The sequence below is a fragment of the Mus pahari genome, chromosome 12 (assembly GCF_900095145.1).
Source record: "Mus pahari chromosome 12, PAHARI_EIJ_v1.1, whole genome shotgun sequence".
Classification (NCBI taxonomy): Eukaryota; Metazoa; Chordata; class Mammalia; order Rodentia; family Muridae; genus Mus; species Mus pahari.
This window is the reverse complement of record NC_034601.1, coordinates 20680068-20694280: the sequence shown is the minus strand read 5'-3', so window position 1 is coordinate 20694280 and position 14213 is coordinate 20680068. Positions and strand designations below refer to the sequence as shown.

General features: G+C 39.4%; 1 protein-coding gene across 1 annotated transcript in view; it reads right to left on the bottom strand.

Annotated features, from left to right (window-relative positions):
- The window catches only part of Tprg1 (tumor protein p63 regulated 1), a 132106-nt gene that overhangs the window by 58041 nt on the left and 59852 nt on the right, over positions 1-14213 (bottom strand). The window contains exon 4 of the mRNA XM_021210079.1: positions 7935-8111. Within this exon, the coding sequence (XP_021065738.1) occupies positions 7935-8111 (177 nt within the window). The remainder of the gene's footprint in view (positions 1-7934; positions 8112-14213) is intronic.

The following is a 14213-nucleotide window of genomic DNA, read 5'->3' as shown; positions in this document are numbered from 1 at the left end:
GATCACTTAGGTCTACCTATGAGGTAGTCAGTAAGGATTTTGTTTTACATATATATATATATATATATATATATATATATATATATATATATATACAATTTTGTTACATCATTATTTTATTATGGATAGTTCATCAATTGGAGGCACATTAGAATTAAAGCCACATCCAGAATAATGACACATGACTGGATCAACTGGATCCCTGTTTGGATCAAACATTGAAACTCTGTCCCAAAAGGAAAAACAAAATTACTAGTGATTTGTCTAAATTCACATGGTGTGGCATATATGGGTAGGATTTACTCCTATAATTAAAGGCCACTCTTTACCTGCATCTATTTTTTCTGAAAGATTTCAATCACAATTATGAAATTCGTTTTCAGTTAGAATCTGGGAATAGAACTAATTAATATAGAAATAATATTGGGTTCCCATCATAGAGACCGGGCTACTTCCTGGCTTTCACTATGGTGAATGCTATAATCCAAGAGAATCTCTCATCTTTCATTTCACCAACAAGTCATCTCTACCCTTTAGGATTCTCTTGCCAGTGCCATTTCATTTCCTTCATACCAAAACCAAACCAAATTAAGACAACAGTTTTGTAACGGCCAGCATATGGCACACACTGGTACATGTTTTATTCAATTCTGATGACCTCTGTGCAAGTCTTAGGAAAAGGCATAGTTCCAATAGCAGGAGATGAGGTCTTCACCCTGAGTTGCAGAGATAAAGAGAAGAAAGATCAAGAGTAGAGGGAAAAAATCAAAACAACAACAAGAAAAACATAAACAAAGCCAAACATAAAAGAAAGGGGAGGGCTTGAGAAAGGAGGAGACTGGAATGAGGGGGAGCAGAAGAGAGAAAAGAAAAGGAGGAGTGGGGAGGAAAAGAGAGGGAGAGGGGAAGGGTAGAAGAGGGGAGGGAAGTGGGGGAAGAGAGGAGAGGATATGGGAGGAGAGGGAGGGGAAGGGAAGGGAGAGGAGAGCACAGAAGGAGAGAGGGAGTCAAGAGAAAGGAGAAAGGAAAAAAAAAGAAGAAGAAAGAGGTGCTAGAGAGATGGCTCAGTGGTTAAGAGCACTGGCTGTTCTTCCTGAAGTCCTGAGTTCAATTCCCAGTAACCTCATGGTGACAGAAAACATATGGTGCCTCATAACCATCTACAATGGGATTTGATGCCCTCTTCTGGTGTGGCTGAAGACAGCAACAATGTACTCTAATAAATAGGAAGGAAGGAAGGAAGGAAGGAAGGAAGGAAGGAAGGAAGGAAGGAAGGAAGGAAGGAAGGAAGGAAAGAAGCAGGTTTGTAGAACCAACTATAATAGCTGATGGTTCCAGGAGCCCAGAACCTCTCAATTTTCTTAAGCATAAAATGCAGCCAATCAGCCTTGATTATTCTTGGTTGTTGAAAGTCAATGGTTACAGTGGAGACAGGAGCCCTTAAACAGCAATTCCACTGGCAGCTAAGGGTATCAGTGTTCTTAGTTGTTTTTTAAGAAGGGAACTCACTGGACTCTGTCCAGGATTTTCTCAGGAGTCCATTTGTCTTGCTCTTTTACAGCTGATTCTCCCTTGCCTCCTACTCTACCTGTTGCTACTGCCTCACTCCTGGCCTAAGAGTGGTGACTTAATACCTGAGAAAGGCCAACTCACTTGGAAGCAAAGATAACAATCAAATAAATCTACTTAGTTCCATGTTAACAAAAAATATAATCTAGAAGAAAAGCAGAGCTTGTTAACACCCAGCAACCATGAGGTGTATTAGAAAGTGCTTTCAATCATGTCATTAGAATGGACCTAACACTAAAGCTGTTAATGAAGCAGAAGAACGACTAACTGCACCTTTTTAAAGATGAAGAAATAAAGTTAACCACCCCACAGAAAAACAAACAAACAAACAAAAAACTGGAAATGGAATTGAGAGTGGTGTTCTTAACCTAGCACTCTGACATGGAAGTTCTGCTAACTCATCCTCAACAATGCTCACTCAAGAACTCCTTTATGCTAGACCTCTGGCACTCAGCAGCAGTACCTGCAGAACACAAATCCGGATAAAGCCACACAGGTTAACTAGGAGGCTTGGCATTACATCAGTTCCTAGTAGTAATAACTGGATACCTCATGGGAGAGTGAATAAAATATTCCATAAAAGTAAAGAGTGTTTGGTGAAACTAAAGAACAAAAGAGGTGAGGACGGGAGGAGAGGAGGGAGGGTTGAAGAAATATGCAGAGCACTCAGCTTTCAGAGTAGGGGCTCAATGTTAAATGGAAGCATTACTCAAGAAAAATAATCGTTAAAGTAATAATACTTATTGTAAGCAAAATGTATTGAAAATTAATGATGCAGAAGTAGTGAATAAAAAATATCGAATATCATGTTCATTTAGGCTTGGAACCAGTCAACAGTAAAATGAAACACAGATTACAAATGTAAATTTGGAAAAAGCACCACAGAGTTTAAAACAATGTAAACATTAATAACAAAATATATGTCTAAACCATAATAACAAATCAAGGTGGAAGAACTAAGACCAGGGCTACTATCTGGCTGTTCTTAGACAGTTCGTCTTAAACAACCTCCACGCTGGATCATAAGGTGCAATTTAATTAGGCACTATATGCTCATAATATCAAAACCAAAGTGAATCAGAAAGTTGAAATTTAAAAATAGTTGACGGTGTTCCATGAAAACATTTGAAAAGAACATAAGGATTGGAGAAGAGGCAGTTTATAATTAAAAATACCTTAAACACCTATTCAAGTTTGCACATAAACAACACATTACAAGTACCCATAATGTAAATTGATAAAAGTAAAACTACCACGGAAACAAGAAAATGTAATTCTTTTTCAGCCCAGAATAGATCAAGTAGCCAGAAAACTTACTAAACAAATGGGCAAAGAGAGAGAATATAAATACAATGGGTGTTCATTTACCATTTATCGAACTTGGAACCTGGAGAGCAAAAACATCATTTTCAAATATTTGAAATTTTAAAAAACTAGGTGTTTAAATGTAAAATATTCATTAAATCATAGTTGAAAAGCAAGCGATTATATGATCATCCTCAGAGATCCAGCAAGCCATGAAACGCATTGAGTAATCTTAAGTAAATATGTCTGTGTCAAAGGCACCAATCTAGGATGTCTATACAGATCCAACCATGTAACATTCTGGAAAAGGCAAAACTAGAGAGAGACAAAGAACCCTGAGTGTTCTCTAGTGGTAAGTACACACTTAGGTTCAGGAATACTGCCGCACTATATAATGCAGAATATTTTCCCAGAAAAAAAAAGCTCACCTGTCCAAGTCACTAATAATGTTAAGGTTGATGATTTCTGCCATAAAGTAACCATGCTGTGGATTGCCTTGCTGTTGTTTGTATTTTGATGCTAATTCTGTTTCCTCAAGAGGGATTGCCCCCACACAGAGTGGATCATGTACTCAGGTGATTCCATGTGAACCTTCTCCCCATTTTGATTGGCTCAATAAAGATGGCAGAAGTTAATCATTGGGAAAAGAATAAGGCGGGATTCCGAGCAGAACAGGAAGAGAAGGAGACAAAGAGGATGAGAGGTCGAACCAGGCAGTGGAGTATCAGATAGGAAGCTACAGACGTGTACCAATAGTTTGTAGTCTCCACTGGCAACTGCAGAGGCCAAGGAGGATGGGACAGGATGTTGTTCACCCAGTCTTTGAGTTACCCGGTCAGTTTGAAAATATAAAAGTGTCCAGTGTTTTCCTTCTACAGGGCTAAAGGGAAGTGGGTGAGATGGCCATTGCTGACATCGGGCAGGGAACAAACAGAAACTGGAGTGGCTTGAGGCTTGATGAAGCTAGCTGTGGGAGATGTGTGAGACTGCCATTGCTGTCATTGGGCAAAGAGGAATGGGTGGTGCTCTCAGGAATACAGGCAGCGGCTGTTCTCTGAGAATTGCTGGAATTTCAGGAAAAATGTTAGCTAGCGGTTGGTGCTGACTAGACAGTCGCAGATGGCTGCTGATCCCAGAGTCTAGCCGAGCAAGCATGCCATTTTTAAAAATTACACATAGCATAACCACAACACGTACCATAGATGAAAGCCAATGGATGGGCTAGATTCCAGTTATGACAAATATACAAATATACAAATATACAAAACATAAGCAAAAAAAGAACCAAGAAACCAAAAGTAAAGGAAACAAGTGACAGGTATCAAAATTCACACACACACAAAAAAAATTGTTGGGGGTTGGTTTGGCACTGCTGTGTTCAGAATGCTAAATTCTGAACCCCAAGATCCAGTTGCCACCAACAAGCAAAGTCTCATGTACACCAGCCTTTGTTGTGTAAACCTAGCTCCCCAATTTAAAGCTATTGGTTAAATAAAAGTGGCTACAGACAGTTAGTGGGAAGAATAGAAGTAGGCAGGAGTTACTAGTACCAGGCTGATGGTTGCAGGCAAGGATCACAGGGGAAGAGAAGAGAGGAGAAAGAGGGAGAAGGAGAAAGAAAGATGGAAAGAACAGGAGATGGACTAGGAGTATGTGTCCTAGTGAAATGTCCCCGAGGACTGACTGATGGAGCAGAAATAGCCCAGGTGAGACAAAACACAGCAAGTATTTGGGGAGTACAGCCAGGGAATTAACAGTCTAGTGTAGAGAAAAATAGATTAAGGGTAATTTTCCCAGGAATTGTGCTTAAGCTGATTTAAAAATTCCCTAGTACTCTGCCTTCATTACTGGGGGTATGCCCAGGTCATATTAATAATTGATAGAGTTATTTAATAATATTTAAAAATCACCATTTACAAAATGTGGAATGAGTAGCTCTTCTAGTTAAAAAGTAAATGTGACCAGACTAGATTAACTATATGATGTATAGGCTTGCTATATGAAACATTTGGTAAATATAGAGAGTTAGTAATTAGAGACTAAAGAATGAGAAAGGAAGCTCAATGGAAAAAGTGGGTATTAAAATGACAGAGGTGCTAAAATAATATTCGATTTAGAACAGAACTTTAGAACATTGGCACTGCCAAAGATAAAGGAGGAACATTGAGGAGACGGAGGAGAAGTGGTTCAACATTTAAGAACACTACTCCACTTGTTGAGGATCCAGGTTCAGTTCCTGTCACCCATAACAGGTGGTTCACAACCTCTTGTAACTCTAGTTCCAAGGTATCTAATGCCCTCTGCTGGCCTCCTACATGCATGTGGTGCACATAAACTCATACTTAACAACTCATATTTAAAATGATAACTTTTTGAACATTCATCACAGAAAGCCAGACAAATCCTACATTAATAAATTAATAACCTTGGTTTCTTCTTTAAGCAGCTATAGAAGAGGGAAAGTAAACCCTGATGAACAAGAAAGGAAAACTGTAGAGAAAAGAGCAGAAGAGTTCCAGTAAATAGTAATCAAGCAGCAGGGAAGTACAGCTAAAAGGCGTGTAAAAGTGGACAACGGTGTGTCCATCGAGGACAAAGTTAATACAAAACAGAAACCTCAGAAGATGCAGAACACCCTTCATAGGAAGTGAAAGCATTACTAACTAGCACATTCTACTGACATCAAAGGGAAACAGGACTACTCTTAATAACTTTATACCTTCAAGCCCAACTAATTATGCTGAAGAGAGTTCTTGAAAAACACAGTTCACTAAAATTAAAGTAAATCAAAGAAAGTATAATTATGTAATATTCATGAAATAATCTTATTTAAGAAACTATTCCACCTAGTACTGTCAAGATTTCCCCGTGTAAATGCTATCAAATATTCAAGACAGAATTAAATTACTCATAAACAAAATCTCCTAGAAAAATAAAGGCTAGAATATTTCTTAACTTCTTGTATGAAAACAGCACAAAGCACGTATTAAATTCTGACAACACAAAAATAACAAATGACAGACTAATGTACCTCACACATGGCAACAGAGTCCAATAGAATAATTAAATCTGTCCTGTGCTTTGATGAACAGAATGCAATAAAAAAAAGGTAGGACTATCCGGAGATGTGTGAGGAAGGAAGTAGACACTGCAGGTGCATTTCAAACCATGAGAGGAAGGTGGACTGCTGAGTGACTCATGGAGAAAAATTATTTAGCTCGTTGAATATTTCCCTACTCAAGCAAATTTTAGACCAAATAGCAACTTAGCCATGTTTAGAAACTAAATTATGAACTCAAAACATGGAAACATGTTATAATTCTGTTCCAGATAGTGTCTTCCTCAATAAGACAAATTTCAAAACCCTGACAGAATGATCACTCTTACACTTACACATCAGGGGGCTTAAAATAACGTTATAAAGTTGGAAGTGTTGTGACACACTAGAACAAAATATGTAAAAAGAACAGGGTAGAAAAGTGATGATACACTCGGACACACAAGCATCTCCAAAAACCATAATAGACAAATACTGTTCAAAAAGGTCATCTTATAGAAACAATTTTCTCCCTTCACATTCTTGTAATGCAAACTAAATGAAAAATAATTTCTTTCATCTAGTTGAGTGGCAAAGTAAAAAAGTTTCATTACACATCCTCTTGTAACAACATTTACACCTCATATCACTGGCATTTGACCATCTTTGTGAATCAAGATTCACAATTCTTTAAGCTAAAAATCACCACCCCTGGAACTCTAGGCTGCAGATGTATTTGTACACTTATGCAAAGTTCCACAGGCAAGAGTGTTTACAGGAGCACAGTTAGCAAAGACAAACATAAATATCCATCATGAGAAGTTAGCTAATTAGGTTTAGACAGTAACACTTGGCAGTGGTAAAAACCGAGACTGATCCTCAGCTGTATAGATTTTAAAGAGACCTGTTGGTATATTATATCTGTAGACAATTTCTTCAAAAGTGGGAAATGAATTACCAGTATCCATGTAAAGAATGTTAGATACAGGATCTGGAGAAGAAATCAGTAGTCTTTAAAATAAATATTTTCTAACACTGAAATATATCTTAAGTGTGTATCATTATTATTAATTATAATTATTATTAAACCTCCTGTTCTAAAAGTCAATAAACTAAGTTACTTTCTGTACCCATGCAAAGAGAAAATTAAGCACAATTCTTTGATAGGGTAAGCTTTGAGAAAGAAAATCACATGCTTGTTCAAGGTGCTCTCGGCTCTTGGAGCGCGGAATGTGACAAACCTAATACCAGGTACTTAAAAGAAGACAAAAATGGTGCCTACCTTCTGTGAGCACACAGTTCTATGAGAAGAGCTCACCTTCACCCATCAGTGAAGGTGGCCATCCTATGGCTTATATCTAGGATATCTAAAGGGGTTGGAAAATACACGTCTTTCCAAGATCAACACAGCAACTTACCCAGGTCAGCCAACATTCCTCCTCTATAGACCTCAACTGGTCCCTTGTTAATGGCCTGAGACTATTGAGCTCCAGGGAGGAGTTTGAAATAACTATAGAGTTACTGATTATGTTGAGGTCTGTCCATCTAGTTTCACAGAATAACATGAATCACCAGCCATATCATATGCTGCCTGCCCTGCCTTACTCTTTGAGCCTATGCTGCCCCTCCCTCTTGGAATACTATTTAACTATCTGCCAGTCTAGGTAACTCCTACCCAACAGCAAACACGAGCTCAAGTGCTTCTCCAAGGAAAATTTCTCTAATTGTTTGCCATGTGAACTGAGAAGGAACTCGTAGTTTTATTCTAATAGCTCTCCCTACCTAAATACATTTAGCTATTTACTTAGGTTCTTATTCTAGAGTACCAGTTTGCTTAAAGTCACATCTGCAGTGCTTAACATCAATTAGACACTAACTCAATACTTTGATGCGCTTAATGGAAAGATTTCCCTTCCTCTCTGCTTTCTTCCAGCCTATTTTGCTCAATTGACCATGTTATTGATTTCCTTGCATATGTCTGCCTTGCTTCACAGCTTCTTCAAGTCTGAAGCATTATACTCACTTGTCCAGAGACATCCCTGGGAAAACAAACTTGCCCAGACAGAGGCGGCAGATGGCGTTCAGGGGAACCTGCTGCATCTGCACACAGCTGAGCATGATGAAGTCATATTTGCAGATCAAGAGGGTCTTGTCTGTGAGTAGCAGGATCTTCTCCTTCTCATTGTTCCAGTGATCAATCCTGTAGGAGCAAACACAGGGAAGAAGAAATTATTACATAGCCTCTCGAGTACAAATAACAGTGTAGTGTAAGACATCAAGCACCACAGAAAGAAAGAGAGGCTAAGAAATACCTACTGCCATTCTTCGCCAGTCTGCTCTGGGTATAGGAGAAGAAGGAAGAGTAAAACAAAACAAAACAAAACAAAACAAAACAAAACAAAACAAAACAAATAAACATGAAGGAAATGAATATCTTTTGAGCACAGATTTCAAGATGGTTCCCCATTAGATAAACTCATATGAGTACAGTCTGCCCCGGGTATAGGAGATGAGGGAAGAATAAAGCAAAGCAAAGCAAAACAAAAAAAAATACAAAATAAACAAATAAACAAACAAGAGGGAAATGAATATCTTTTGAGTACAGAGTTCAAAATGGTTCCCCGGGGCTGGTGAGATGGCTCAGTGGGTAAGAGCACCCGACTGCTCTTCTGAAGGTCCAGAGTTCAAATCCCAGCAACCACATGGTGGCTCATAACCATCCGTAACGAGATCTGACGCCCTCTTCTGGAGTGTCTGAAGACAGCTACAGTGTACTTACATATAATAAATAAATAAATCTCAAAATGGTTCCCCATTAGATAAACTCATTTGAGGAAAACCAAGTCTGTATCATGTTGGCCTCCAATCAATTTGTGCTTCATGTCCTCCCTGCTTGCCAGGAAACTCTAACGGAGCGGTCTTCCTCCGATGATACCGGCAACTCAGGCTGTACCACAAAGTCCTTGTCACTACCAATTAGCTTACACTGATCTCCAGGAACCATTATTAGTTATGCGGGGATGAAACAGACCTAAATGCAGACCGCCACAGTCTAAGCCCATCTCACCATCCCCATCTGGCGAACAGATAGCCAAGAAATGAACAGCAGACGCTTGGTCAGTATAGACTGACTTGATTTGCTCTTTACTAAAGTGGGAGCTTTTCGGGGTGCCTTGTGAAACATTTTGACTGTGAATTAAGAATCATGAAAGAAAACAGTAAGAAAAAGTAATTTCTGCACATTCTCCACATTCTACGGTTCTTGCCTGTCCACCTAGCATATCTGTCAGGATATAAGATTTTCTGACTTATGGGCCTGGAGTAACAGCTTAGCAGTTAAGCCCTCTGGTTACTCTTCCAAAGAACCTGGGTTTGATTCCCAGTACCCACATGGTGGCTCACGGCCATCTGTGCTTCCAGTTTTATGGGACACTTCACCTTTTTCTAGCCTCTGTGAACACGAGACACAGACACAGGGCACATACACGCATGCTAGCCAAATATCATGTATATAAAAATAAGTTAATTTTTAAAAAAAACTTTCTGACTTATTAAAATTGCTTTAGTGTGTGATTTTTTTTCTAAAAGACTGAAAGGTTATTTTGTGATCAATCTATGTCTGAGTTCTGATCACACATAATCAATCTAGTGGTTGCTATGGACACCAGTCTCCCAAGCATTGCCTGAGCAGTATCCATGGTGGATTTCATAAAATGTGAACTGAATGGCATTGCTCCCTTTACTTGGATGAATAGCCTCCCTTTAACTTATCATCAAATCCAAGGCTCCTAAGACAAATTACAGATCTCTATATGGCCTGGCCTTTGTCAAGAGTCCTCTTACAGCACAGAGGAAACTCAATGTCCCAGTCATACTTCAAATCTAACAGTTTCTTAGGCTGTTTTCTGAGCCTGAACCCTTATTGTGCTGTCTCAGAGCACCCTAACCCTTTCTGTTCCCACATCTATCTACATAATTTATCTTTTCTTTTAAATTTATTATATTTTTATTACATGGTTATAATTACTTATAATTTATTATAATTACAGAATGATATTTGACAGTGAAAGTATAAAATCCAGTGTGAGTCCCTACAGTTCTCATACAAATGGCAACATTAACTGTATGGAAGCTCATTGAATTATATAGTCATTGGGTCTGGCTAGGTTTATTGTCTGAACTTTTTTAATCTTCATGATTTCTAAGAAAGAATAATATACAAAGTGTTTAGCAGTGGGTTCCATAAAAACACTGGCCATACCGAATAAATACTGATTATAGAAGGTAACATAATTCATGTAAGTATGGGCCATTCACCCTATGAGCATGAGAAAGTGTGTATGAATGTATGAAAATAAGCAAATACGTGGATGTCAAACTTGACTTTGTATCTTTTGTGAGAAATGACTGTATGGGTAGAAATATTAATTTCTATTACTAAATAACCCTGTATGATTGGACTTTAAACTTCCTTTGGCTTAAGTTGCTTGGCTCTGAAGTGGACACAAAACTTACCTCATTTTTCTGTGGGGAGGAATATGGGAAATTTCGCCATTAAGGTTCTAAACAGCTTAGGAGTGGTGTGGACACAGATCATTAAGGGGCATTGTGTGACTGAAGATCTATGCCACCTTCTTTGTAGTATAAAGATGGGGAAGAGAAAGTAAAACATACATCCATGGGAAGAGGAATGGAGAAGCATGAAAGAAGAAAATAGAGGTGAAGAAAATGTAGGGGAAAATCAAGGAGGGTTGGGCACAGAAGCTGAGCATCGATGGGCCCACAGCACAATGGCCATGGTGTATTTACAAGTATTAGCCTTCCCTGTGCCCACAACCCTCTGAAGGAGGTTATATGCGCAATCATTTGACTAGAAAATTAGGTCAGAGTTACACTATGGTGGAAAGGAAGAGCCTTGAACCCGAGAGGTCTCACTGAAGGCGTGGCTCTGTGGTTTTCACCCCGAGATACAAGCAACATTCAGCTCCTACTCTACTGAGAGATAATTCTTGATAGCCAGCTTCACATGTTCTGCCTTAGGAAGATGGAGAGACTGAGATGCCATATCAGCTCTCTACATAAACTTCTATAAATATATTGTATCTATTTAGCAGTATACAGGGCTGCCTAATACACCAGACTTGTTTTTAGTCTCAGAAAAAAAAAAAGAAAGAAAGAAAGAAAAAGGAAAAAAAAAAGAAATAGAAAAAAAACCCTTCAGCTTTTGCTTGAATGGTTTTACTGAAAATGTCAGCACTCAATAATGAGATTTATTTTAAAAGGTAAAGGATTCTGGGCAAAAGGAGAATTCTTTTTAGGAACACAGCGTGCTCTGCTGTGACACAGACTCTGCATAATTTATATGTCGGAATGTCTGAATTCAAGTAAACACCCAAGCCTATAAATAGCTTAGGCCACCATCTCCAGCTCCTAGGTGGTGGTGTTTATTTGGACTTGAGTCATATCTTCACTTCTTGAGGAACTCATGTAAACACTGAACCACATAGTCCCGATACTAATACTCCTGAAGTTCAGATGGCAATAAGAACAAACACAGAGTAAGAAATAGCAGCCACACAAAACTGCTCTTTCTTGGGGAGATTACTAAGACCTGAAACCTCAATGGTCTCTTTTACTCCCCACAATAACCCCTCAGACTGGATACAGTCACTCCGGTTCTAAAGATGTGCAAACTGAAATGGAACACTCACTACGTTACACACAGCAGGTTCACATGCACAGGGGACTTGAAACGAAAATCGAAACATCCAATCAAATCAAGGCTTAGTTTTGGCTCTCTCCCTAGTGACACCTCCAAAAAAAAGGACACTTAATGTGTGTGCAAGTGTGTTCAACCACCACTCGGGTATCCATTCCTACTTGCTACTGCAAGAGTTGGGCTTTCTAGCAAACTTCCCCAAACTTCCCCAAATGTCCTCTTGCACTGGGCCATGCCCTGGAAGAAAACTTGCAATCTATTTCTGTAGGCTTCAGTCACTGGAGTTCTTCTTTACATATAACCTTCCACCTTCCATGCCAAATTCTACCCTTTCACTACAAACCCTTCTCTCCACTGCCTCCATCACCATCTGCCATTCATGACAGGTAGACTGTTGTGCCTGGATTGAAGGACCACAGCCGCTTCCTGCTTGACGCTAGTGACCACCTGGGCCCTGAACTTTTTGCCAACTTCCTCATCCAGCTTCACCAAGGACATTCCTGTCCTGAGTTTTACTTTTGGTTCATTTGTAGTTTTGTCATTTGTGTGTTTATAGATTGCTTGCTTGCTTGCTTTCAGAAAATGGTCCACTCACTCTGCTTTAAAAGCTTCAGTAGTTTCCTGTGGCTCTTACGGCAAATGACAGAACAGGTCGGCCTTAGACTTTTGAGGACACTCTGACATTATCTCCCAAGTTCTGGGGTTCCAAGCATGTGCCACCATGCCTGGAAAGGATGCAACGTTTTAGCCCTATTTTGCAAGGTCAGGCTCCATCAGCTTCATTCCAGACCCAGCCTTTGTCCTACATTCTTCTCTGATGCCTTTGCTGTTTTTCTGTTTGCTTGTTCGGGTTTTCGTTGGGTTTTGCACTTTGAGAGCCTCTGTACACCTTGACCTTTTATAGGCTATGTTTTTGATTGCCTTTGTCTAGGTAATGCCTACAGACTGGAGCTCCACCCCCGCTTGCTGCAGTGAAGCCTAGCCTCTGTGAACACGTCTAGTCTTTCTGATATGCCCTGGCAGAGCCCCACTATTTCCTTTATCCTGGATGAAATCTTATGGTTGTTTTTATGATTATATAATTTATGTCTCACTCATCTTGTACAGTATGTTCATGCTGCTCATGCTCTCTGGGGATTCTGATCATGATTTTCAACAAAATGAAATATCCCTCCCCCCATAAAAATAGAACATTAAAAATATCAGTACATTTTGGGGGAATGCTCAAGCCATAATAATGAGAAAGAATAAGTGTAAAATCGAAGTGCCGCAGGCATTAAAAACTTAATGTTCAGTACTATTCTCAAATGCTGAATTTTCAAAATGATTTTTCTTCTTGAGTGTGCTCTTATTTATTGGAACTCAATTTATTTATTTATAAATGTTTTTATGTACACATATATGTATATATGTGCGTATATGTGCATATGTAGAGAAAATGAATGTGTGTATTATATATATGTATATATATATATATATATATACACACATATATATATATATACACACACATACATGAACATACATAGAGACAGACAGAGAGAAAACAGAAAGATGGAAAGAAGGGGCAGAAGAAGACAGACAGAATATTCATGTGTGTCTGGCATGGGCACATACACATATATGCCCTTGCATGTGGAATATGTCAAAGTCCAGTGTCCCAGTTGCTTCTCTAATTTGTTTTTTGAGGCAGGGGCTCTCACTGAAACTGGAGCTCACAGAATGGCTAGAATGACTGACCAGAATACATCAGGATTGTCCTATCTCTGCCTCTTAGAGTGAGAGTATAGATGTTTGCCACAATGCCCAGTTTTATGTGGGTTCTGGGTATTTGGACTTGGCTCCTCATACATGCATAGCAAACACTGTCATTAGACAGTTGTTTCCCTAGCCACTAAAATAGTTACTTTTAAACTTGGAAAATATTTGCATTTCTCTGATTGATAAGGTTGTCGTTTCTTCGGCAACACTGTCTTCAGTACCTCTCCTATGGCCCTAGTCACTATTGTCTCTGTATGAGACAGTTTATTTATATGCTGATCCTCACCTTGCGTATTTAGTAGTCTTTCCTCTGTTGCAGGATCGATACCTCATTTATTCCTGGGTCTCTATACGGGACCCAGCAAGGTCTCAGCAAACACAAAAAACAGAAACACGCGACCTATCTCCCTTTGACCCACAGCCCTCTAGGGCATCACTTCCTATTTGCCCTCAGCACCAGCATCCCGTTCATCTCTGGCTGGTTGAAAGGAGCCTCCAGGACCAGGTTAAGAGACCATCTGAGAACTCCAGCTCCAGCTTCCTGAGATGAAGAGATTCACCAGCAGAGGGCAACAGCGAACTAGCAATGACAGGCCATACTAATCCTGCAAGTTTCCAGGGCAGTTATCCAGTGACTCAGGCCATCCCAGGTACCCCTCCTGCAGCCCAGACCTGTGCCCAGTGATGCTTCAGTCTCTGAGTTGGTCTTTTGAGACTAGGAAATCAATTTGTTGCTTGTAAATGATCTTCTAAAGAAGATTTAAAGATTTTCTTCTAATGTTCTCTCTCCCTCTCCCTCTCCCTCTCCCTCTCCCTCTCCCT